This window comes from Puntigrus tetrazona, chromosome 23 (genome assembly GCF_018831695.1).
Source record: "Puntigrus tetrazona isolate hp1 chromosome 23, ASM1883169v1, whole genome shotgun sequence".
NCBI classification, from domain to species: Eukaryota; Metazoa; Chordata; class Actinopteri; order Cypriniformes; family Cyprinidae; genus Puntigrus; species Puntigrus tetrazona.
This window is the reverse complement of record NC_056721.1, coordinates 13343602-13371575: the sequence shown is the minus strand read 5'-3', so window position 1 is coordinate 13371575 and position 27974 is coordinate 13343602. Positions and strand designations below refer to the sequence as shown.

Genomic DNA, 27974 nt, shown 5'->3' with positions numbered 1-27974 from the left:
GTCGTCATGTTTGTTCGCTTTCTGTTTCATCCTTATCAATGGTACGATGAGAGTTGTATGTTGGTATACTGGTGCATTTTTGTGTGTGAGCCAAAATCATTTTGTATGTTGCATGTTCAGTATTTGCTAGAATGCCTGAGGAGAGTTAGCTCAGCTTCTCTCTGAGTTGGTCACTTCCTCATTAGGAGACTCATTTTCCATTAAAACTTGCTCTGGGCTTGCTTGCACTCTGGGCTCAATTTCTTAGTTTCTCTAACTCTCTCGCTCACTCTTTCTGTCTCTCAGAGGACAAGGAATACTATTTGAACTCCAGATTTTACAGATTGTTAAAGTTGAGCAGCAGGCATATGGTGTCACTAACACTAGTATTGTGTATGTTCGTTTTAAATAAGGAGTGCTTCGAATGAGTTTGCTCAACTGGAATAGGAGGATTTCGGAAATAAAAATTGTCCCTAAATGTCTCCTAAAATGCATTATCTCTCATTGGATGTGATTGGGTTTTGTTATCTGAATTTTAAAGAGCCGTAAACTCACCAGTGTGAAAGTAAGGGCTGGTGTATGGAAAGGTGAAGGGCAGAGCTTGTCCAGGCAAGGTGGGTAAGGGTGGGATTCCCGGTGGCAGGTATTTGGCCTCGCTCTTGCTTAGTCCTGATGTGAAGAGGTGGTGGGTTGGTGACTCTTGGCCAGTGGAGCTACAAGGAGCACTGAGTCTTCCTGACCCCTCCCCCAGCTCTTTCACCGTTTCGCTAGACTTGGTCACATCCTTGCCTTGACACACCTCTGAACCATGTCCGTCAACTTTGGAAAGCCTCTCAGGCCTATCTTCCCCAACCTCTGCATCATTTTCAAAGTCTTTCATGTCTTCATCCTGTCCCTCTATTTCTCCATCCCTTGCACAGCCTTCCCCAAGCATCTCTTTAGTCTCAGATGAACCCCCTTGTTGGTCCCCTCTGAGTGGTCCTCCTTTCCTCAAGCTCTTCCTGTTGCTAAGGTCTTTAGAGGAAGTTCCTGCTGCCGCCCCCTGGTGGTTGAGGGAGAGTAATGGGGTGTTGTTGTGCCGCAAAACCAGCATGGCGTTGCGGCGATTGAGCTCTTCTCGGAGTGGGTGGCCCTCTGGGATTTCTTGCAGGCTGCGCAAGGCAGGGTGTTCTGCAGGGAGCCCAGGATGCAGGCCCAGCGGGTCCGCCAGCAGTCGCTGCCTGTGGAGGTTTTCTAACTCCTTCTGTCTCAACAGTTCAGCAGACATTTCCAACCTGGAGGAACAATCCACAATCAGAGAGACACGCTGCATCTCGGAAATAAATATTTCCAGAGAAAAGCTTGCAACTATTACATAATAATATGAAATTCCACAGTATCATTAACTATCTTTTGCTAAAGTTGATGCTCAAACATCAATTTTAATAGGAGTCTGAGACACATTTCTTTGTGCAGCTCTATGACATTACCTAGCAAGGTTCTGTTTACGAAGAATCTCCTGTTGACGGGCGAACATCTCAGCCTGAGCCGGCTGCAGGAAACCATAACCTACAGGACAATGACAAATGAGAATTACTATCTGTATACAATATACATCTAATGTTCACATATTATTCACATCATTCTGCATTTACATTTTATAATTTACATTTAACCAACTGGTCTCAAATTTACACAGTTGTCTCAGCAGAGTAACACTGTGTCTAGTGTCTATTTTGCTTTAATATTCATCAGTATCTATTGCTGTATGACTTCAAACCTATCAAACTCAAGAATTGTTTGAAAAATCCACTTATGCTTTATTAATTTAAAGGAAAAGTTTGTAACCAGGCTGTAGTATTTTTTTATTCCTACTATGGAAATCAATGGTAACACAAAACAGTCTGGTTACAAAAATACTTTTTTCAGCAGAACAAATAAGTTCATATAGGTTTGGAACTACTTGAAGGTGAGTAAATGATGACAGAATTAACAAGTTTGGGTGAAACATTTCTTTTAAATGCTATCCTACTACAGGTATTGATATTTTATGTAAACACTATTGTATTTTATTTTTTTTTTTTTTAAAGGTTGTGTAAATTATTTTTGGGACTACTACCTACATGGGTGGAAAACAACCCATAACCCATTAAAGGAACTCCCAGGTTAAATGAGCTTTGAGGTAATGTGAGGGTGTGTTACATCTGGCAGAGTTGGCTCACCTGGGGCTTGGCAGAGGGCAGAAGGCATGCCCAGGAACGGGGGACGCAGGTGAGGCCCCAGAGCAATGTGAGGAGCATTCTGCGGGGACAGCAATGGAGGAGGGTGCGATATGTCTCTGTGTACACAAACAAAAAACACACCATCATTAACCAACTGCTACTGTTTTTCTACATGTCTCTATCGCACATAGCTAGCACTGCAAAAGCTTTGGTACAATGTTTGCAACTTCTGTTGCTGTTCTTGCTGGCACGGCATGTATACCTTTACCAGCCTGCTTAAAGTCATCATGAAAGTGTTTACAACACATTTTACTATTTAACACAAAGCGAAACAAAAAAAAGTTTAGATTTTTTTTCTTTGGAGTAACATGCACAAATGAATTACTTGAAATAAAACAAAAAACATGCAAGTAAACCGGGCCTGTTTTGATGTAATGATGACTATAGTAAATTGTTACTTACATGCACTTTCTTATTGTGTGGTGTTAAGGTAGCAGTTTGGTGTGCAGCGAACTGTGCGGTAGTATGGTAATGATAGTTTTTTTTACTATAACAATTTACATCTGTACCAGACTGTTAGTGATATAGATTTCCAACAGTCTAATATGGCTGTGTGGTGTTATATAATGATTCAGGTTTTTTAAGTCAGCTACAGCTGTACGGTATTTTGGTAATGATACAGGATTTAGAACAATATGCTTTAGTTGTGCTGTGTATGCTAACAATACAGATTTCCAACAGTTTAATATGTGCCGTTATGGTAATGATTCCGATTTTCTTTTTTTTTTTTTAAGGAGGTATACAGTTACACAACATTATGGTAATGAACAGGTTGCCAGCAATCTGTTACTGCAATGTACTAACAGTACAGGTTTCCAAAGTCTAATACAATATGGCTGTGTGGTGGCGTTATGGTAATGCTGCGTTCTCTTCCATCGGTTATTTTTATCGCTCCCCCCTGGTGCACGCAAGCCACCGTAGCCCCTCATCAGTCCTGTCACGCTGCGGACAGCGGCACTGTTTGTATCCTTGCCCCCCTCACCCCCACCACCACCACAACCTCCATCATCTCCTCGCTCCCGCTCCCTCCCTCTTGCTCTACCGCGCTCTGTGGCCCTGCCACTCTGGTAATGAGGCCTGAATGCACAATAAGAGCATGTCATACTCCGACAGCTGGGGCGGCCCCCCAGCCTCGCCCGGGCTACAGGCTGAAGCACCCACTAATTAACACAGTTCTTCCTCTTCCACCCCAACACACACGCATACATCCCCCTCCTCTTCCTGTCTCTCTCTGCCGTATTCAGCCAATAAAAAGGTGGCGTGTCGCGTAGCCTCAATTATATTTTTTTCCTTTTGTACAGGCAGAGAACACAGGCTGTTCGTATACAATACAGCGGCCGCCTTTATTGAGCCCCGGCGGGGGAGAAGAAAATGAGAGGAGGGGTAAGGAGAGAAAAGGAAGGAGGGGAAAATATGAAGACGTGTACTATGACTGCTAGTGGCGAGGTGTTGAAATCCAAGCAGATCCTGCAGTGTCTTTTTAAAGCTTTTTACTGCTCCTCTGCCAATGCAAGCCCCTCCATTTACAGCAACTCTTCACTGAGCCCCCCAAAACACACGCTCACACATGCATAAATATAAATGAAACCCAACGCGCCTAAAGCTAGCGAAAGAACAGCGCGGTTGCTTTGTACTTGTGACTGAGTAACGCTTGCTCCAGGGGGAGAGAGACTGAGCAACACAGCACAACTCGAACACATAAACATCCAAACAGAAAAGCCGAAAAACAACAACAAAAAAAACCCCATCAGAAAGCCACATTTTGCTGTGCTCTACTTAGGTTTTACGTCATTCCGTAGCTAAATAGCCCTTGTGTGTCTTCCTTGAGCAAAAACAAAGAAATCTAAAAAACAGAGGGAGACATGGAATGAGTGTGTGTGTGTGTGTACGGGTGGAGGAAGGTGTGGAGAGACACAAAGGGGGGAAATCATCGATCGATCGGGCGGCTGTTGAAATGTTAATGCTAATCGTATAACCGCTTTCCGCCGGTGCCTCGCACTTCTGTGGCAGCTCCAATTAATCTGGAAGAAGGCAGCGCGTGACCTTGGGGCCGGGAGTCGGGCCGGCAGCCCAGCCATGCTTATGTAATTACACTGTGAAGTGTGTAATCACCTGGCCTAATCCCTCAGGCCTCACAATTAGCCCGGGCGGCGCTGGCCAGGCCTGCCAAACTCTGCGCCGCCCTGCGCGGCCCACAGATGAATAACGGTCAATTAAAGCTGCATGACTGGGGCCGCGAGGCGTCCGCTCGATAGTAATTAGCTGTAATCATGGGGAGACGTGCCCGGCAGACGTGCTTCTCCTTTTATAGGAAGCAATTTTGGAATGAGGCAAGCATTAACCGTTTCACTCTGGGTCTTTGGCCCACAGAAAAAGAAAAATGGGGTAGAGAGCAAGGAAAAAACAGAGCGATATGACAGATAGTAGGGACTATGATTCTGCTTTAATGTGTATTCTCACATATAATATTCAAAAAGTAAGCTACAGTGTTTGACTACTGGCACTAGTTGCAAAAACATAGCTAACTTTTCTTCCAAAAATTTTAATTCTCCCACAAATATTAACAAAATTACTGCACCATTTACTTTGATTCTTTAGAATATCTTTTGTGTTTCACAGATTAAAAAATAAGTAAATGATGACAGTATTTTCAATTTTGAGTGAACTATGCTTTAAAGTAGAGATGAGGGAAGTATTTTAACGTTAAAAGAAATTGCACAAGGCAGCCTTACAAATGTGTTAAATTTATTTCCAGTACACTGGCTGCTTCTCAGTTTACTGGCTTAATTACCTCTACATCTTCTGAGAACTGCCTCCATTCCTCCACCCTGCCCCGTCTCTCCTTTTCTCTATCTGTCGATCTCTCGCTAGCTCTCTCGCAACCTAGCTGGCGGTAGGGCAAGTAGACGCCACTTGTGTTCGCTCATGTGTGACGACCTGTCAGAGTGGCAGCGGCGTCGCTCCCTGCCTGAAAGCAACGGCAGTGTGGAGTGTTGTGCATGTGTGTGTGTGTGTGTGTGTTTTTGTGTGTGTCTAAAGGCGGAGGCAGAGCACCAAACTGGCCAGACGAGAAAGAGAGAGAGAAAAGTGGAGCGGAGCTGACAGGATGGCCCTTAATGAGAGGAGCGCGGGGGATTAGCCGCTCGCCACACCGTGCCCGCCTCGCCTTGACTCGAGGCGGGAACACATTTGCACAGGAAGCACATTAAAATGCATAAGGCTCTTGCTCACCCACCGCCCCCCACCCCAGACCACTGTCTGTTGCTTGTGCTGCCCCACATGCCAAACACATTAGGATTTGCCTTGCAGATTCCCTAAATGCAATCTGCCATTTAAACCCAGACAAATGGCCGGCCGTGGCTGCAGGACTATTGATCTTGGTAATGATTTGTTTTTAACAATAGCCACTAATGGGCGTCAGATAATCAATTATGGAGAGTCGATAGAAAGGTGAGCTTGAGGAATGGCTTCCGGCTCACCGTTTTAGCCTGGTCGACTCTGTCGATGCTTTAGAGGGTTTGCAATGTCACACGGTCTGTGCTAAAAGCTTATAGCCAAAAATCCAGATCAAATGTATACATATCTATATAACATAGGTAGATAAATATATAGATAAATAGGGACTGATGTTTTTAAGCTTTATAAAGGATGTAAAAACAACCTATCCAGAAGTGTTTCTGTGAACTGATTTAAAAGTTACAATTAAAATTAAATGATTTAAAAGGATCCAACTCAAAAAAGAGTGATTGCCCGTCATATAGACAAATTGTAACACTTTTATGGCCCATTTCTTTGCATTTCATATGCTTAAAATCTTTGGTTTCTGCTCATTGCAAGTGAATAGAAAACAAAACCGTTTCTCATATTGTATTACAAAGGGAAAAAAGGTGAAGGTGAATAAACAGGGTGGTTAAACAATGACAGAATCCGGTTATTTATCCCATGAATGTTCATTGTAGCAATTTTACAATGTTCCGAGCTCAAACAAAACAGTCAAACAAAGGGTTAAAGAGCCGATGAACAAAAAAAAAAAAAATGAGCGTGTAGAATCGAAAAAAAAAAAAAAACACTTTCCTCCCTCCCTCTTTTCACCCACAACCTAGGAAGTGTGCAGGCCTCGTTAACATCAGCGGTCCTGTGTGGCTAATTACCGTGAGCTGGCGGAGCTGCGGCGGCTGGCTGGTCAAAGCTGCACGCTGAGCTCCTGACATGATGCTGCGCTGGGCCAGGAACCGAACAGAGTTCCCCCACCCACGCTGGGCGACCCCTCCCAATTCACTTCCTCCCTACCGCCTCGCCTCGCCGGCCCATTATCGATCCTCCAGCTTCCCGCGCCACATAAATAATCGACAAGCAATTACCTGCCTACTCCCGCTGCCCGGGCTTTGTTTGGAGGCGGAGGGGAGCGCCGCAAGCACAGTGGCCTTGCTGAGATGAGGAGAGAGGGAGGAGGAGGAGAGATATTCGGGGGGGGAGAAACCTTGCAGGGAGGGGGATCGGCGTGTGTTGTCCTAGCGACCCGTTCGGTCCTGAGCCCTATAAATGCCTCCTGACAAGATCAAATCGAACAGGGTTGCGAAGAGGTCATACGCAGAGATCATACCCACTGGCACATCCCATTAAGTGGATTTTCTATTCTTTCCGTGGCCTTAACGCCAACTTCCATTTTTTCCCTCCCTTTTCCCTCTTCCGTTACTTTGGTGCATAATTCAATTTTTCCCTCTTTTCTCTTCGGCAGGCAGTTACCCACTCCAACATGCATGCAGTATTCATTAGAGTCGGATGTTGGCTTCATTATTAATGTAAAATATTCATGTTATTTTAAAGCTTAGCATTTTTTTCCTGTATCCGTGGTCTTAAAGTGTGCCTCAGAGGTTTCCATTCAGCAGAAGGGCATTTATCAAGCAAACGCACATGCACGCTTACATCTCAACCACTTTTACACTACAATATAGAGTCAAGAAAGCGTTCGTGTGGTTTCAGCCACTGTCCGAGCAATCTCTTCCATGTAAATCTAAGTTTTCCTTGATCGTGACAAGTAACAAGGGATAGGATTTTTGTAGATCGTTCGATTTCTATTTGTGCATCACACTAGGTAGCGCCATCCACTGTGAAAACTCATTGGCCTAAAATCTTTTGACACATAATTTTGCAGTAAGCATCAAATATCACCTTTTTAGTTGAGATAGTAAGAGATGCTTGTCACTACAACTTGTTGCATCATGTCTGGTTGGGTTGCAATATGTTCTGCCCATCACATAGACAGAACATACATTTTGCTTACAAAGACTGAAATCATGCAAAAAAGAGATTTCAGAGAATACAATGTTGTTACCGTTCAGGGAAGTGTGCGTCTCTGTGTTGGGGAAGGCCTTGCTTGCGCCGCTGGCTGGAGGAACTGCCTGCAGTGGGGACGTGGGCTTCCATTCCTCCCGGGTTCCTAACAGCCATGGCTTCCTGACGTGCACGCAGCAGCTCTGTGAATGGAAGGAACAGACCGGTTAAATTGAGAAACTCATCCGGTCTGTGTTTTCAGCGCCAAATCTGTCAGTCTAGCTCAAAACCAACACTGTAAGGTTCGGTCCAAGAGTCCCAGGGCAGGATATATTCACCGCCACACAGGCAAGACTGCACACTCCAGCTCAAATCTGAATCTTTATCAGGGTCATCTATTTCAGTGTCGCTTCTCCACTTTTCAACATGGAGCTCCTAATTAAGCACTGAGTATTGTGGGACATAAATGAATGTAAATGCGGGTGTTTATTGACATATAGGTATTATTCATGTTTGTAGCATAAAACAGTGAAGGAAGATAATAGTTAGGAATTAGTTCACTAATCCTTAGCAAACAACGCTAATAAAAAAGCAATATATATGAATAATTATGGTTTAATCTTTTTGAGATAACATGATTGAAATGTGAGCCGCTGGTCTCTCTCCTGAATCTGTGATGTTAGACCAGCCCAGACCATCTCCCAACATTACTAAACTAACAGGGTCACAACAGGAAGCGTACTCTCTAATGAAAGGGTGTTAAATAGAAAATCCATCCTGCATGCCTCCCTCTCTTCCTCTCCCTCACTCTCATCTCTCGCTCCCTCTCTCCTCTGGCCCTTTTTTAATTAGACGGTTCCCTCGGGAGCTGGCGGCCATTTCCGAGGCTGGCGTGTGGGCCTGAGTGATCGGGTCGGAGGCACCGCGACAGATATTAATGTGCACAGGCCCGCTGTATTGATCTGTTTATTGCACTGCCCTGCGGGGGCCCGGACTGACAGCGGACAAACCTCTAACAGCTCGTGAGAGGGAATAAAAAAGAATGAAAAAAAAGGAAGAAGGAAAAGCACCGTGGAAAAGCAGCAATGCTTGTCATTTGGTCACACACTCATTCCAGATGACCAAAAAAATTAGTAGTCTGTCCACACGCATTATAACCTGCTGGAAAAAGCTTGTAGATGGCTATGTTTGAAATCACACTACATAGCATTTCTGAATTCACAGCGTTCATAAAACAGTAGGTGTGACCCACTCAATAATGAGCGCTGAACAGACACTGAATACTATGCCATGAAGCCACAAGAGAGGATTTGTGAAGGATTTGGCAGTGACACTGGTAGGTTGTAAGACAATGACACAGTACACATTTATACTAAACCGAACATACCTTTTTAATGGTCGCCAAATAATTACTTATCTAATGTAAGTACGCAGTCAGAGAGTAAACGATTTCTGAAGTGGTTTGCAAAATAGTATCTGGTTTCTCACACATCACTGATACTCATAGACCATCTTGAACAGGCAAAAAACCTAATATCCAGCTTCTGCTGCCACCATGTTCCAAAACACACCCACACCGGCTTTCTAGAAGGGTAAAAGAGTCCCAAAATCTAGTAAAACTCAAAGCTGCTCTGAAGCCCTTTCCTCAGTTGCCCAGAGATGAATTATTCCCTTTAACCTGCAACAGAGTTAGCGCAGGGTCAGCTGGGGCTGCATGTACAAGTACACCACTCATCCAAACACTGACATCCTGACACCCTTGCTACCATCTCCCACCCACATTCACCTTGCGTTCTCTGTCACACCTCGAATTTGCATCATCTGAGTCACTGTTACTCTGGAACCTTTAACTAGGGAGATTTGGTCTCCTCTGCACCACGTACATACAGAGCTCCCGTGGTAAAGCATTGGCAGGCCTTTGAGAGCTCCTGTATGGCACAACAGGTCCACGTGTGCCAGGAGCAGCTGACAGACACAGTACTCATCGGGAATTCTTTCAGGGGAACGACAGATCCAAAGCAACTCAGAGCAGCCCATGCCTTTTTCTCTTTTTCAAATTCACTCCCATTCAGAGGCATCATGCACCTAGTTTTTTGAGGAGGCACCAGTGACAGTTCTGACTCACTTACATGAGCGTAGGATGTGTCAGTCTAGTCAAATTCATTCTTTTTAGGTCCTAACTATTTCACTAGAACATTTTCACTAGGCTTAACAACAATACTATAATACTATAATAATTTTTAAACAAAAATAATAATAATAATAAAAAGTAATAATATTATATAAGTATATAATAAGTAATGTATATTATATATGTAATAAAGAAATATTACATATATAATATACAGATTAATCACAACCAAAAAAACATCTTTATATAATATGTGCGTGTACTGCATTTATTTAATTTTTTTTTTTAATCAATTGAAATAAATTCATTAATGTGTTTCAGCAGCCACTACTCCAATATTCAGTGCTCAATATTTTTGTGAAAATGGAGGTACATTTTGTTTCAGGATTATATGATGAAAAAAAGGTAAGGAATGTTTTGAAATTGAAAACCTTTGTAAAAATCTAAATGTCTTTATATTTTTGTTGATCAATTTAATGTGTCCAGGCTAGATAAAAGTATCCTTTTTTTCTTTCAAAAACAAACTTACCCCAAGTTTACCGCAAACTCTTGAAGATTAGTGAATGTGTATAAAAATTGTATATTATAAATATTAAAAGAAAGACATATTATAAAGCGTAAAGAGATATGTTGCGTTCAAAGTCCAGCCCAAAATGCAAAAGGACATAGGCCCCACCAGTCTGAATGGCCACAACGTTTGAGTGCTTATAGAAAACACATCATAGCCGAATCTAAAGGTGCACAACACCTTATACCCCCCCCTCCGAACGCACACACTCACACAAACCTATCCGTGCCTCCTTCACGGCCTTTTATTTCAGGGCCTCCACTTCAAACACATGAAAGGATGCTCTGCGGGGATCCAGCCGAGAAAGAACGAGGGAGGAAAGAAAGAGAGAATATAAAAGCAGGGCTGTGCGTGGAGAGTTCTGGGGGAGTGTGTGCGTGTGTCTGGGGGGGGAATGGTCAAAAGGGCCTGGCCCTGCTCTCCGCCTATGTCAAGGGGTCTTTGGAGCCTCTACTGTATAGAACCCAACACTGCATTAACGCTTCCCTGACACACTTCAGAGGCACGCACGAGGGGGTGGGGTATAAAGACAGAGCCATAAGGAAGGTGCAGAGATATGAAGAAAGGAAAGGAGCCAGATAGAAAGAAGGTATCTCAAAGGAGAGAGCAGGGAGATAGAGGCACATGGAGGTAAAGAAGAGAAGAGAAAACACACAGAAACACAGCTGGGGCTGACGCTTCCCTGCGCCAGAGAGGTTTCTCTGAAAACTCACTCCCGAAAAGTCAAAAGCAGCTCTGTGTGAGCTATAGCGTTGAAGAAGCAACAACAAAAAAACAAACAAAAAAAAACAACAACAAATAAGAACATAAATTAAACGCGACTTAAGGACAAAAGGGGGAAAGCAGGTAAAATATGAAGGAGGGAGAAGGGAGTGTTTGGGTCAGACAGTCAGAAGCACAGCAAATCTAAACATTTGAAAAGAGTTAAATAAAAATAAAAGTTTTAAATTCATTATATATTCACCCTTGTATAAAACACTTTTGTATAAGAACTGAAATTAGTTCTTATTTACTGAAATCTCTCTCTCCAGTGAGTTGTAAACAGCTGTGAACAGACTGACTAAATTAGTCAAACCCGAGAAATGAATCTGTCCTGAATCAGCTGATTTAAAAAAAAGGACTAATGTTACGATACTGATTTGGTGCTTTCGGATCCTCTTTGAATGGTAATAAGATTCTACACCAAAAAATGATTTGTTTGCCTATTGAACATTGTTGTCAGTGATCAAGAATTTACATTTTCTTTTAATACTTCAATACTTTGAAGGTGCTTTCTAAAGCATTAAAATTTCAGTCCCTGTTGCATTGGAAGTGCATAGAAAACAACAACAAAGGATGATGACTAAACTATGTCATTTTTGGGTAAGTCAGTCCCTTAAAAAACTGAAGAAACCTCAAAGATCTATAGAGTAGACCACTGGGTGAAAAGGTGAGAATAGGTATCTCACTCATCAAGTCCTGGCAGCCAGGCATGCTGGCAGCGGTTGACTGGCACAGCCTTATCGTAGGCTTATGAGCTCAGCGTGCAGGGGCAAGCCAGCACGCTCGCATTCCTCAGGGGAGGAACAGCACCTTGGCCTGGTGAGTCTGTTTTCAATGGCAACCATTATGAAACCATACACCTGACATTTTTCCAGAAATCTAGGGGAGGAACCGACTGTGACCCCGCAAATCACGCGGCTGCTTTCACTCGCTGGATTTCCCACAGACGGGTAAACGCCCTGTCTTTTCTTCTCAGCTTCAGATTCCTTTCCACAAATAACCACACCTTTTTTTAGGTGGATGCGGTGGATGTAAGAAGTGGAGATGGAGAATAGAAGGAAGTTGAGCCGGGAAAGTGAAAGGGAGGAGTGTGGATGCAGAGATGAGAAAATATTTGACAGAATCAGGAAGGGAATTGTCTGTGAATTCTTCCTCAACGTGCCTCGATGCAACGGTAGAAAATAGAGAAACTATTAGGTGGAGGTGACAGGAGAGCGCAGCACCACTGTCATAAAATCCCAGACGCGAACGGCACATACAGTGGCACTAATTTCTTACAGATGTACGAGAGGGGCAATTAAACCCTTTATAGCGTTTCCCCCCTTTGGATTTGCAAGCAGTAATTAAGAATCATTACTGATCAAATAAAATTTAAAGTCGTACGCTCTCAGATTTAGCAAGAATGTGAGATTGATTCAATTTATGCTACTGAAAAAAAAGGCCATAAAAGCTGGATGCAATTAACGGTTTCTGAGAGAAGAACGTCAACAAGGCTCTAGAGCGCAGTTAAGATGTATCCAAACAAATAAAACAAAATGATGCTCACTAAATTTCGGTTTACAAATCCTACAAATCCGCATCCGTTAACCCTGGTATCTCGTCAGTGATCGTAAATTTGAAGACGCACAAAAAAAGAGCAAAGGAGCCGTTTTCATGGTGTCGGTAATTTAGAGGGTTGGCTTGCAGCCAATCAAAGGGCCAAATCGATCCAGTCGACCTCAGGGCCCAATGGCAGTGTTATTTACTACTGTGTGTGGCAGTAGTCACAGATCACCCACTCTGACATCCTACCGTTGGGTGGGCTGAGACCGCAAATAGAATTGTCAGTAATCTCCGCAGTCGAGCTCTAGCTGTTTGTGTGGTATCCAGGAATAAGACTACATGGGTAATTAGAGCGGATACAGAAACAAGCTTACACACACACACATACACAGGTGACGCACACTCACCGTGACTCGGGACGCCCATGTTGTTCGCCAGCTGGTACAGGCGCTGCTGCTGCTCCTCAAAAGAGCCATGCTCGTTCAGAGCTGACATCATGCGCCTGTAGTGCTCCTCGGGGGTCATGTGACTGCCCGGCTCCAGTGCAGGCGTGTGAGAGTTCTCTGTGGGACGAGAATCAGCAAAATTCAATCAATCAGCTGGTGCCAAACTGTGTGATCTTATGTGAGATGTTTGAGTAAAGGAAAAGCCTATGTGTGGTTCTCCTTGGTGCGCTGGGCGGCAGTAACTCAAGCCAACGCATAGGGAGAGATTCTTGGGGGAGAGATGGGGAGGAGGAAGAGAGGTGGAAAGGGGGATATTTTACCCTCCTCATTGAAACCGGAGCTTGGCCCCGGGCAGGCGAACAGAAGCAGTGCGGCCCAGCGCAGGGGATGGGGGAGTGTGTTCTGCCAAGCGCCAGATAATCCACCCGAGAGGCTTCAGGTGTGTGTGTGAGTGTGCTCATGTGGATGATGTTTTGAGGCACTGTGAGTATGAACACTTTTGCACTACAGAGGTGTGTGCGTGTGTATGTTAGTGAGAGAGATTTTAAAAGACTTTTACAAATAGATAAATAAATCGATATATAAATAGATAGATAGATAGATAAATCAATTAAGTTTTGTATGATACACAACCCTGCTCCAGGTGACATGACAGCTCAGATCTGAGGTGTAAAGCTGCTTTTATTATGGTCTGTCGGTGAACAGTCCGTGTTAAATCCAGCCTTTGCAGCTTTTCAGGCTGCTTTGGTCATTAAAGGTAATACCTGCTGCACTGAGATCAGTGCTACCCTCCAGCTGTGTGTGTGTGTGTGTGTATTTTTGTGGCATGTGTGTGTTTGGGAGGTAGGACCTCAGACAACAACAGCTGCTACGCTCTCAAACTACACATGTGCACACAAAGGCACACACATTGCTATGTTGTTTGGGTGTGGTGATGGATCACAGACACGCAGACACAAGACATTAGATCAGCGGCATTCCAAAGCCATGCTAATCCACAGCGGGTGACCGACACAAGCCAACTGTAATTCACAGGACTAAAACACACATAACACCCATTTATCATTCTCACTGCAGCAGCCATACTGATTGGCTACACGGTGACGAGTGAGCAGATAATGCCTCAAAATAAACGCTGTCCAAACGTGAGAGATCTCAGGCGACTGATTATTGGGTGTGGATGTGTTGAGACACACATATACAGATGTCACATACTAGATGCAGTGAAATCCTATTATTAGAATATTGAACTGATACAAAAATAGTAATATTGAATAATGTTCAACATTACTTTTTCGTACTTCAAAATTAGTAATTCCAAACACAGTAAAATGTAATTGGCCAAATCTCTGCAATTTGGTGTTTAGTATTTTGACAATCTTCATATTAATGTATTATTAAGAATTAATAATGGCAGACACGCACTATATTGCCAAAAGTATTGAGATGAACCCTTCTAATGAACAGGTTAACTACTTTAGTTATTTCAGTGAGTACAAATCTTAATGTTTTGGCTTAAGGTCTGTATTTAAAGTCACATCAGAGGTGTTCGGCTGGGATCAGTCAAACCAGTCAGGTTCTACCACAATGACTGACTCAATCATTTCTTTTTGATCCTAATTTTACAGAGGCCTTGTCATGTTACAGTTATAAAAAGGGTGCTGTCCAAACAGTTGCTATAAGATTAGAATCACACGGTTGCCTAAAATTTTTATATATGCTTAAACATTAAGATTCGTACTTTTGATAACTAATAAAGTAGTCAAACCTGTTTTTTAGAAGTGAGTGTACCAATATTTTTGCAATACAGTGTATTTAAATGTCTTGCTAAAAAACATATGACTCTCAACAATAATTTTTAACCAAAAATAATGTTCAACAAAAACAACAATATTGCTATGAGAGTTTGCACCTTATATGGGGACTAGTCACCTTACTGGTCTAAGGAATAGATCCAGATCACTGCCTGCTCAACTCTTCCTGCTAGACGCTTGATTATATTTGACTTGGTGTCACTGAGTCTGCCTGATGTTTCTGCTGCCTGCCTGTTGCGCTGTTTCACCTCATTAGCTCAGCTGGTTGACAATACCCAGGAGCTTCACCAATTTGCATATTAGCTAAATATTAGCTTTAAATATGAGCATAAAGATGAGCTCACTTTTAGACTTTTCTCTTGATTCCTTTACCATAATCATACAAAAAGTGCCACTACATGTACAAACGATATCCAGACATACAAAAACTCCACAACCATGCGCTTATCTCAAACATATATTCCTGAAAGGAAAAAGAAACCACAATTTTGTTTCCTGGCAGTCAAGCACCCTTTCCTTCTTACTGTGTCCTCAATTGCTCATTTTCTCACCAATAGGTCAATGCATAAATTGTATATTAGAATATATTAAACATCTGCATTCATTTTTATATCTGGTTCAGCCATGTGTGTTTCTTGAATGGATTTGGGATATGCTATGGGTATTTTTACAGCCCCAAAAAGTGTAACACATAGTCTGTTTCACATTCAAGAGTCTTATTGAATTACTCAATTTTCAACAATACTTCAAAATAACTTGAGATCGATTCCCTAACTTTTAGTCTCCAAAAGCACTGTCAGTAATCAGACCAAAGAAGACCAAAGAGTACATACAGAATTCACACCAGCCAATATTATAAACATTTTCACATCTTTCTACATCATCAATGCTTTCACCTTTAGACCGCAGGTTAGTGTTTGGTTAATGACTGTGTGTCCAAAGCACATGTTCATGCATAACAGCCAACGCAGCTTCAGCAGCACTCTCACTTTATTGATTTTCAACTTCTACAACAACCTTAAACACCAAAAACTGAATGTCGGCACCCGAGCTTAGAAGAGCTTGTGTTAGTGAGAAAGGCAGGAATCCATATAGATTCTGCTACTAAAGTCTGAGAAAACATCTCACTATTTTAAGAATCTGTATGCATGTATATATGAATTAGCGAATAGGGATGCTGTACTTGTGAACTCTCTGTAGAGAGTGTGTGTGTGTGTGTGTGTGTTGGGGGGGTGTCTGTCTTCCACTGAGCGTTGTTCTCTCCTCCCTCCTCTTACTATCTGTCCACCCCTTCCCTGCACTCTCGCTCAATCTCGCTTCATCTATTCCCACCTACTCCATCTTGCGCGCTAAGGTTAAACAGCTCTGATTGAAGCGCATTACCGTCTCCAGCACACATACGCACATGCACACACATGCACGAGAGGGGCCCCTACCTTTAGGTGACACGCTGCGGGACTTCTTGCTGTCAGATGGGCACTCGCTGCTGCTGTTGGGGGAGTAGGCTCTCCTCTTGCCTAGAATGTCATCTGTGGAAAAAAAAGAGAGAGAGAAATAGGTTAGGGGGGTTCAGATGCGGTCAGACGGCCCCTAAACCCCTCGACGTGCAGCTCGCCGCCTAGCTCTATACCTGCATACATGATGGAGCTGTGAGAGCGACTAAAGACACGAAGAGATGAGAGGGCCCTGCGCCAGCGTGAATGACAGATCTGGTTCTTACTCAGCCATGTGCAGAAACGAGAGATTCTTTTGCCTGCTCTCTCTCTCTCGAACAAACACGCTCCCTCTCTTTTTGCACTCACCCTCACTCTACCGCCGTTTCTTGTCTTGACTATCTATCTATCTCTCCTGGTCTTCACACCGGCCTAATATGGAGTAAAATCTCCACAAATGGCAAGCGAGCAAAGAAAAAAAATGGGAAAAAAGTAAGCGGTCTTGCCTATGTCTTCTATCAAACTCCCGTTGTCGTACTATTACGCCTTTTTGCTTTTTTCACTCACTCTCACTCTCTGTTTTCAGTGAATATAGAGCTCACACCTTTTGCTAATCTCTTCCTTCCTTTCTTTCACTCTTTTTCTCCCTCCCCCTTTTCTCTTTATCTCTCTCTCTCTCTAGAAAAGTGGAGGCTGTCTGAACTAGCCTAATGCAGCGCTCTAGTGAGCCGCTGGTGTCTAGTGTACGATTACAGCACCCTCCTCCCCCCCAAACACATCTCAAATCAATATCCTGCTAATCACGCTGGGAGGGGTGCTGCTGAGAGCATGGTGGTGCATGCATGCAGGAAGGAAGAGACCGTTTGTCATTGCACTCTCCTCTCCCTCTCTCACTCTCTCTCTCTGCCCTCATGCGCCACATGAAGTAAAAAAGTCAAAGCCACAGAGTTATGCTCGTTCTTTTGTCTTTTGTTGCTGTCTGATTCTTTATCTAAATGGACTGTGCAATAAACTGAGAGGAAACGGATTATACACATTGCTTGCATTTGAACTTTAATTGCATTTATTTATTTATTGTTTTATTGCCTATGACTGTATGGAAATCAGAAAAAGTTCTTTTTTAAATATTTGCTGTGCCCTGTGGGTGCATAATTTTAAAGACCTAATAACATCATTCAACAAGCACAGAGATCTTTCTTATATTAACATCTTTTCTATTGATGGAAATTTTTGTATAAAAAATGGAAATATCATTCTATTTGTTTTCAATAGCCAATACTGTGATTGCAGTTGGTATACAGTGCAACAGTTGGGTTTACTCATTTAAATCTCATTTATTTCCACCGCAAAAATTTATAAACTTTTAAATGTCTATTTTGAGCTGTGAGGTTGTTTATAAATGGTACTTTCCAGTTAAATTACCCATGATTACCAAGAAATCTCCACCAACCTGAGAATCAAAACAAGCTAATTGTGCCGAACTCACATTAAGCACTGCAAATGACAATCTCTCTATACTCTAAAATTACATTTTTGCAGTAAACAAATTATGGCCTTTTATGTAAATATAATGTACTTTATTCTTTAATTTTTTTGTATTTACGTGTCATTAATTGAATTGTCATTAACAATACTCCATGGGATTTGGATGGGATTCAGTTAATTATTGCATTATTGCTTTTAAGTCTGTCTTGTACCTTTGTTTTTTTGTCTTATTTTGAAGTTTGTAATATTGTGATTCACCTTGTTGCTGGTTGGTTTGGTTCATGGTTTATTAAAAAAAAATTAATGGGAATATTGCTTCCAGAACAAAAGTGGGTGAAACGTTCTCATTCAATTCTTGAATGAATAAAATTGTAGTACAAGATGACGTCATCCACTTTCACACCATCTTTTTAAGAGAAAGACTGGACATTTAAAAATGTTACTCTTTTTTCAAATTTAATGAGTGCACTAGCATATAGATTAGTTTCACAGCTAACACATATAAACCAGAAAGTTGCAAAACTCTCATTTTGATTTCACAAGGTCTTTAAAGGAAGCCATTACTACAGATGACCCTTACGTGTAAGCCATGAATAAAGCTCTTCACATCAAAGAAGAGTGAAGGGGGAGATTCTTGCATGGCACAAAACCGAGAGAGCCTGCACCTCTGTATATGTCCGACACAAAAGTACAAACTACTCTCTCACACCCCTGCCTCTCGACACCAAGCGTACTGCTCGTCCCTCTCTCTGATAAGAGTGCTGGAAAGAGACACAGAGAGAGAAAGAAAAGCAAGCCTGCGCTTGAAAGAGCTTTTGGAGTGGCAGAGCTCAGTCTGGGATTCTTTGTGGGGAGCGAGCTTTACTAATGACGCTGTTTGATGTATTCTCATCAGGGGGGAAGGCTGTCTATCCCACTCCAAAGAGAAAAAGGGGCCTCTCTAATGGGCCCCCATCTCCTCTCCTAACCTCTGCCCAAAGACAACAACAACACTCCCTCCGTCTGTCTCTCGTTCCACTTTTTCTACTTTCGTCGGCCTTTGAGGTGAAGAATCTCCCTTGGCGTATTCAATTATTTTCCGCTCTCTATCTTCACGTGGAACTGATACGATCACTGCATAAGTGTAAAACTATAGCAATCGACTACTCCTGTCTGATGCGTACTCCCTGTCTCAAAGGCCTGTAAGGGATGTGCAAAAACTACATAAGCAGGTAAAGTTTTAATTTTAAGTGGAGTTAAAGGATTAGTTCACCCAAAAATACAAACTATTTCAACATTTAACCACCCCCAATCCTGACTTTTCATCTGTTGAACATAGAACAGCGTGATCCCCATTGAATTCCACTGTATGGAATGCTATGGAAGTCAATGGGAACCATCAGCTGTTTGATTACACATTTGTTCAAAATATCTTCTTTTATGTGATGAGTAATTGATGAAAAAATGTTTTGGGGTGTGCCGTCTCTTTAAAAGGAGCATGAAGGTACCTAAGACCAAAAGGGCTAGGAAACACTTCAACGTACCACAGCACCCTCTGGTTTCTGTAGCAGCTATGTTGAACCGCTCTCTCTTCCTCTTTGTACGTCTCTGTTTGACCCTAATCTCTCGGCAGTGTCTTTCCCACAGGGCTCAACCACCCTAGTGCTGCTATCTCCAGCCCAGCCTGTTCTCCAAGCTCCATCGCGTCTTATCAGGCAACCTCCTGCCTGCCAACACTCCCAAAGCCCTGGGCTGAGTCCAGTTCCTCTCCATCTCAACCTCCATCTCCATCTCTTTGAAATCAACGATCCTGAACTGTCACTCAGACCTACAGCTCAAACTCACACAGCACTCCGTCCCCCGAATCAACCCCCCGAGTGATTAAACACAACCTTTAAAACCTTTAAATTCTCATGATGTGATTTGACAGCACAGGACAGAGTGATTTGCAGTATGAAATGCTTTCGTAAGCGAGAGGGGAAAAGTTTTGGAGCAGGGCAGTGTGCCCGTGGCGTCGGCGCAGGCGGAGAGGAAACCTGGCTCCGGACTGCACTCTCTGTCTGCTCTTAGCACTTTGGTCTCTAGCTGAAGTAATGCACTCAACAAAAGAAGAGAGAGTTCGGGACTGTGAGGAGGAAGCCGTTATTCTGCATGGAGGAGCTGGAGGCGGGAAGCGACACTGACTCACTCGCCGTTTCTGTTCTCCTTATAAACCTCCATGTTAACTGTTCACTCGTTTCTCTCAAGCTCCTACCATTTATTGTTCTCTGTTTGAATGATGTGTACTCATATTTGAATTTTTTTAGTTGGAGGAGCAATTTAGATTTAAAATAGTGTAGATCTAAGTTTAGATTTAACTCTACGGGTATGCTTGCAATAGAACACTAGCATACCTAATTTATAGTGTTAAATATATACTTCATACTAGCATACTTGGTGCTTAATGAAGAGTATATACTTAAAATTATCATACTTAGTCCATAATATATATGTCACACTAGCATACTTAGTGTATAGTACGATACAGTATGTCTCAATATATTTTCTGTTGTATATTGCACATTTTGGCAAAAGTATGTAAGTATGCTTTTTCACACATAGCCTTTGGCTGCATTTGGAATAACATATTAGCATACAACTCAATAGGCAGAAATAATAATATGCTAGTCTGCTATATTCCAAATTAAACCTTAGTTTTTTCTATAAACTTTTGAAGAGTATTTTTTCGTAAAAATATGCTATACACACTTTATATACTTCTCTACCCTGAAACTTAGTGCTCATTCAAAAAATAAATGCAAAAAACAGCTTCAAAGAGCTTCAAAAATCCACAGCAGCAGCGAGAATACTGCACTCTCTCTGTCTCTCAGTGCGCTCAAGGGAGAGGCAGGGTTTCAGCAGCGCCTGTCTGCCTCAGGGTCAGAGATTTTAAGGCGGAAAGCCTTTAATACCAATTAAATGTTGCTTCTTAAAGCTGTGATGCTCACATTTAACACCAAACAGGGAGGCTCGGAGCTGCCTCATGCCTCAGCCATGTTACCCAACTCACGGAACGGCTTCTGTTGCCAGCGCTGCCGCTAATTCCTTTAAACTCCAGCCTGTGCGGAGCAGAGCCGGGCCAAAACAAGGGCAGAACTTTAATAAAGGTGGGGGGAGAAAAGAGTATACTAGATGGATGGAGAAATAGCAAAACGATTAAATGAGCAGAGAAGGAGGCTCTTGGTTTTCTCCTCCTCCTCCCTTTGCTCCTTCCGTTTCTCCGGCTCCTGACAAGTTGGACAGGCCACACTCCTTAATTCCCTTTTCTTATTCCCTTAATCTGTCATCTTTATCAGGCAGGGGAAGTGGCGGGCGTCGCGGCGGAGCCCCAACCTCCAATCAATCTCCACATTACAGCTGACAGAATGGTGCTAATAACTTATTGATCCCCCTGTTTGCGGGGCTCGGCCAGAACTGAAAGGATGGCATTGATTGGCTGGGGGGGTGGGGGGTGGGGGGCACGGCGCTTCCGCCAGCCCAGAGGATTCAGCACTGCTCCCCCCCCTACTGCCGCTCCCCCACTGAGAGCCTGAGGGGAGAGACAGACAGAAAGAGAGAGAGACAGAAAACGAGGAAGGGAAACGAACAGCGAAAAAAAAAAGATCAAAATCATGGGAAAAAGAGTGAGAAAACAACAGAATGAGGCAAAAAAAAAAAACGGCGCAGTTGAGGGACAAATAAAGACGGGGAGACAAAAAGGTGGTTGAGGAAGATGCAAGAAAGGCAGGCGGTCGTGAGAGAATCAACAGAGACAGAAAAAGAGAAGAAAAACATAATTTTGGTTGCGCCATATGACAAGCAATGTGCCAATAGTGCTGATTTTGCTATACTGTTTATCATGGCACATACATTTGGGTGGATTTTACTATGCCAGACTGCTTTACTTTATATACATACAAAATAAGAGTAATGAAATAATGAAAAAAAATAAAATAGTTAACAGAAGGATTTAAGCACTAGACTTCAGAAATTTGTTTAGCTTATCTGAGCAACGTGTGATTTAGAATTTTTAGATGTTAAATTCATAAAGTTTAGAATCTAATATTTTTAACTCAAATGTTACATAATGTGAAGCTATTTTTTTTGCACTGATGTTAGACTTGCTGCCAGAATGTAATAATGTCTTCATTTAAATAGTAAAAAACAGAAATTATTATCAATTTACTTTTGAAACAACAGAAAAGGAGGAAGAGAAAGAAAGAAGAAGTGAGAGAAAGAGAGAGAGGAATTCTCGAGGGATTCTTAATCACAGAGTCATCCCACAAAGAAACAACAAAATCAGCTTTAAATGATTTTATCATGAACAATTTCACCATTTTAACAGTTTAAAAAATGGTTCCTGAGCACCAAATCTGCATATCAGAAGGATGAAGGATTGCATAATACTGAAGATTGAAGTTTTTTTTAAATATACATATAATCTAATATTTATTTTTTTATTTTTTGTTTTATCCAAAGTGATTTAAAGTCCATTGGGCTATGATGGCCCACCCATAGATATAATGATGGTCATGCACAGGACAAGCAGACTAGTGGAGGGGGAGAAACAAACATCACTGACACTTCAATTGCGGTATAAACACGTAAATGCTGCATCTTAAGAGAGAAGATTTAGATTATAACATACAAATTCTGGGAATCTACGCCTATTCGCTGATCCAGATATACAGCAGCTTCTCGCAGACGCTCCTGTCTGCCTTTAGGAAACCATGAGAGCGGCTGGAAGGGAGGGGAAAAAAAGCAAAAACACCTTATACGCCTATTAAGAGTCTCTGGTCTGACCGCAAAGCCACGTTTAGGAGTCTACACAGAGAGCCAGACGAGCTGCCGGCGCCCTGCCCTCCCCCCCATCCCTCGCTGGGGCCAGCAGGCCGGCCGGCCGGACGGAGAGGGGGGGGGTGGTGAGGGAGCCGCCTCTCCTCCGTCGCTGACTGGCTGCGGCTGACGCCTGGGTCAGCTCTCATGTCTGTCCCTCAGATTTAATTAACGGGCCTCTCCGGTGCAAAGCAACCCCAGCGCGGCAGTCGGCTTCCTCTTCCTCCGCCTGTCTCGCGACTCCACACTGCAGTCCACCCTCCCTTGATACCATACGACGCTCTGCTCATTCATTTGTTCTGCACTTTTCCAACCTTTTCTTCTCTCTCTCTCGCTCAACCGCATACCCACAGACTTGAAAGGAAGTAAAAGAGACTGTGTGACGGAACAAAAAAAGCTGTTGGAGTCTCGCAGCTGAACATGGAAAAACGAACACTCGCGTCTGCTTTGATTTAAGATTATATAAGGTCAACCTTTAACGAACTGCTGCATCCAACATGCTGTGTCTTGCAGCGTCACGTGGCTAAATGTGAAATTGAATAAACGTGCATCTTTCTGATCATGTGAAAAGCGCGTTTCCAAATAGGCCTGTTCTATCCATTCGACCCCTAACCTGGCCCGGGGACGGAGGCTCTCTAATTTCACTGGCAGACAGAATTAGACGCGCTGCGTGATCGGATTGGACTTGTTTACAGACATGAGTCTAGCTGCTTACAGCACCCGTTAAACCTCTTTTAAACGCTCAAACTGACAGATTTTGGTCATCAGCTGCTCTGCAGGTGGCTTCCGCTCTTATTCCTTTGTGTCTTGTCCAATTAAGATTATGATTAATTGAGCATCCTCCATTCATGTAATGGCAAGCGGTACTGGTCTTATTTTTAAGCCAACCCTTAGATTTGTCTAGTATAAACCTAGAGTCTAGTAAAGGTGATTTGATCCACGTTTGGAGGCATACGATCAGAGAGATAGAGAGGACTGGGACAGTAACTTAAAACTTTGTTATGCTGTGCCGATGCTGCTGTAATAGGATTTAGACACATATATTCACATATGGCCATTTTACCAGAAACCCATAGAATACTTCATAGTATGAGTTAACTGTGTGGTATTTACTAAAGCCTAAAATCTAAAATTATTTTACAATCATATTTTAAGTGAATTTCTAATTTCTAAAATTTCTAAATAAAAAAAGTTAAATCTAAAGCTGTCTAACTTGAACCAACTAGTAATAGTAAAAAAAAAGTTGTCTCAACTTAATTGAGACAATTAAGTCACTCAACTTAAAATCGAAATAACTAGTAACCACGCTGCCTAAAAGCATTTAGTTTAGTACACTAAAATATTCCAGTTGTCACTTAAATTAACATTAATTAATACAAAAATATATTTCAGGCAGTGGGGTAACAAGTTATTTAAAGTTGAGTTATTTAAAAAAAACTTTACAGTGTAAACCTGTGAGTGACTATGTGGTTCAGACTTGTTATAAAAAGTATTATTTAAATAAAATAAAATTAATAAAAATAAAAATATAAAAAATTAAAAATAAAATATGGCCAAATTTTAATAAAATAAGTAAAATCAGTAAAAATTATCTTTTTTTTTAATATTGAAATGCAATAGAATTATTTAAGCAAGATTAAAGCCTAAGTGTAAAACCAGAGGGAAAGAATTATTTAATCTGTGGGTGAAAAAGTATTATGTAAATAAAATTAAATGAATGTAAATAAAAGTATAATAAACTATTAAAAATAAAATAAAAAATCTGCCAAAACAAATTATTAAAATGAAAAAAACTGTAATAAATAAGTAAGTTTTATTTTTAAATATTGAAATGCAAGATAAATATTTAAACAAGATTAAAGCCTAAGTGTAAAACCAGACAGGTCAAAATTACTCAACCTGTGGGTGACCATGTGGTTTAGAGAGCCAATAAGATTAACACGCAGTATGTTTGGTAGTCCTTCTGTTTGGTCCGAGATTAATGACAAATAAAGCTATTTACTGAGAGTAGTTTTAACGGTGGTTTAAGTTGTGTGCTAAGAGAGGCGAAGACAAGAGCATTAAGTAATGGAATGAATATGGCCACAATAGAGCGAGTAATGAGCTTACAGCCCTCAATCATGCAAATTAAACCGAATTAAAATACTAGCACGCAGTCAGTGTAATTGTTCTACATCAATCAAAGGATAAACCCTGTAAAAACAGAGTATGATGGCAATAAAACAGAATATTATAGACAGAGAAAGCCACAGAAGCAATTACAACGATAATTCAAGACTATAGGTCAGATACTGCACATTTCACAGATTTGACAAGTGTGTATCCTAATCATAAAAGCACTTTTGGCTACCTCACCCCGACCACTTCCTATGCATGTCCATGTGTTTTCTCTTTCTCTATAAGTGTGTTTTTGCTTCATATCCATAATCCCACGGATAATAACATAGCAGGACATTGATGTGTGAATGTGTCTCAGGTGTGCTGTCTCTAGGTGTGTCCTACCTGAGTGTACGGAGGTGAGGCTGAGGTCGGAGCAGGGCTGGCCCTCGGGCATGCCGTGCTGTCGGGTGTGGTGCAGGTTGGAGATGATCGTTGAGAGGTCACTGTCACGACTGCGAAAAAAGGAAAGCAGAGGAGGAAGAAAGAAATGTACAGAGAGAGAGAGAGAAAGCAAGAAGAAGGGAGGGAAAAAGAGACAGGAAGGGTAAATATCTCTAGGGATTCTTAATCACAGATTCAAAACACAAAAAAACACTCGCGCGCACGCACACACACACACGCATTTAGCATACCAGGATGTAAAAAAAAGGCCGATTCTGCCCAATTAAACTGAAATGATCAAACTTACCAGTTGTACATAAGGAGAACGGTACATGAAGTATACCCAAAAAGTAAAACGTAATTCCGCCACAAACAACCTCAACTGAATCAAACACGCCCGACCTGGTGCACTCCAGTTTGGTCCCTTGAAGCTGAAACGCTCTCTGCCTTTGGCTCTTTTGCCTCGCTTCTACATTCATTGTCTTTTGGATTTTAAGCGTATAATGAGCGCTGACAGATTCCTGCGTCAAGCAATTTTGAGTTTCATCCAGTCTCATCTTCAACCTTAAGATGTTCTAATCAACACATTCAACTCATAAGCAGTTTATGAGCTTAAAACCAGGTGATTATGGTTTTTATGATCGCTCTGCTGAAATCGTTCGGGTCTCTGGAGGCGCACGAGGCGCGCGGGGGATGAGTGTAATCTCTAGAGATCTGCCATTTCATAAAAGAACCCGATAAGTGGTGAATAAAAGCCGCTGGTTCACTATTCAACATGAGCATGCGGATTTAGAAATTAGAATGGATAATAAAATTTGTATGTAATTCGGCGATATTTAAGGAAGTGCTTATGCTCCGGTGTCATACGAAAGTGCGTAACTGCAACCAGAAAACCAATCTTGTCTGAAGAAACCAATGAATCTTACAGTAACTTAAACTTTAAACTTAAACCTGTTTTAAACTTTAAAAAATATTAAATGATTTGATTCAAAGGAGCCAGGTATTCACACAAGGTCACATTCGACGATCGTTTAAAATTATTTTACTGTATACATTTTTGCTAAAATAAAACAGATTCCACAAAGAATTTATCTTGCTAATATTGACTGTTAAATGGGTTTTAATTAGGTCAAAGGAACAAACAACATGGAAAATATAAAAGGAGTTGAAATATATATATATATATATATATATATATATATATATATATATATATATATATATATATATATATATATATATTTTTTTTTTTTTTTTTTTTTTTAATTGCTTACACATAAATCATTCAGTCTTTAAATTGTTTTATTTTTAGATTTATTTTTAATATTGTATTGTATCTTTTCATTTTTATTCACACATGATATCGCACATGAAACATGAACAATCTCTATATAGACGATAAACTGATCTCAGGCCTGGGCCGACATTCACACCCCACACTTCCTTACCCAGGTCGTCTCTTCAAGGCCAACCCGAAGGGTTTACAGATTAGAACTGGACAAGGCCGTCCCCACAACCTCCCTCCCTCCCTCCTTCCCCCTCTCATCCTCCCTCACTCATCCTTCATTAACCCTTGTAAGTCCCCGCTTGGGCCATGTTGTCTCTATAGAGACAGATAGTAGAAGTGTGTCATGGAAGTATTTTAATTCAATCTGATTAGAGCTCTGATCGCATTATCACGCATAATAATTTCAAATTCCCGATTAGCATTTAGCAAATATCAGATGCATATCTCGCAGCGCCCGGCGGTCTATGGGGCTCACTGATGTCAAGAGAGTTCTGAGGGACATTTTACCGCCTGTCACGGGACATTCTCACGATCCACTGTGTTTCTGTGGTGGGCTCGTGGCCCTGCTGTTTGTGGCAGTTGAAATGCTAGTTTTACAGTCTGTAGATTACAGGCTGGGCTTCGGTAATGTCAGCCTGCCACGCTTTCAGTTCAGCTACAAACAACACAGCACGTACAGGAATTTATTCTCCATGACCAAACTGGGCTTCAGATTCACTTGTCATTCCGAGAATTCAGAAGTCTGACAGAAAAGCTATTGGTTGAGCGTACGAAACGAGATTAGACACACAATACTTACAATAAATTATGACAAATTATGATATTTTCTTAAATGTGATTTACGTTATTATTGTAATATTGTAAGTTAAATGAGCATGAGCAATGTTAAATACATAAATTATATACAAAGTTATCATTCTGTAAAATATTTGACATTTAATTAAAAAATAATACATTTAGATATAAATAATATAAATACATATGAACAAAAGACATTCTTACTTATATAGACAATTGATACACACAATGCAGCATCATTCAGAATAAAAATCTATGATCGGAAAACTCTTATTTCATTTGAGGCTGGAAAACTCCCAGATAAATACAAAGATGAATGAGACTGAAATAAATCAATAAAAGAAACATTAATTCCCTTTAAAATATGCAAAGCGATTTGACAGAATATGCTACATTAATACAAGTTCCACCATACAGAAAACACAAACAACGTAAACAGCTCAAGCTCTGGTAGAAAACTCTTTTTCAACAGCATTTAGATTTAAATGGTATTCAGAATTTGACATTCGTCTATTCTAATTTGGCAACAGCCCTATAAAATATTAAAACTTGCATGAAACTATGCTACTCAGCACAGCACAAAGGTCCATTTAACCTTTATCTAGGAAACAACTCTGCCGTTCTCTATAGGTCATCCAAGTTTCCCCATCCATCCCCTTAACAGGGCATCAGTCCAAACAACAGCTCCATCTTCCAGCTCCCGCTCTGGCAGCTAAGGAAGGCTATTATCCTCGGACGGAGGCTCTGCAGTGAGCTCACTAAGCAAGGACATTGTTAGCAGGTTAATTAGCACACTTTTTCTGGGCTGTCCCGGTGAGG

The 27974-nt window shown here is 41.6% G+C and overlaps 1 protein-coding gene across 2 annotated transcripts in view; it reads right to left on the bottom strand.

The window, feature by feature from the left end:
* The window catches only part of samd11 (sterile alpha motif domain containing 11), a 54771-nt gene that overhangs the window by 4726 nt on the left and 22071 nt on the right, over nucleotides 1–27974 (bottom strand). For both annotated transcript variants that reach the window (XM_043224555.1, XM_043224556.1), the window contains exons 4-10: nucleotides 25031–25140; nucleotides 16214–16306; nucleotides 12925–13080; nucleotides 7576–7717; nucleotides 2181–2296; nucleotides 1449–1527; nucleotides 535–1253 (exon numbers count right to left, since the gene is read on the bottom strand). In XM_043224555.1, the coding sequence (XP_043080490.1) occupies nucleotides 535–1253; nucleotides 1449–1527; nucleotides 2181–2296; nucleotides 7576–7717; nucleotides 12925–13080; nucleotides 16214–16306; nucleotides 25031–25140 (1415 nt within the window). The remainder of the gene's footprint in view (nucleotides 1–534; nucleotides 1254–1448; nucleotides 1528–2180; nucleotides 2297–7575; nucleotides 7718–12924; nucleotides 13081–16213; nucleotides 16307–25030; nucleotides 25141–27974) is intronic.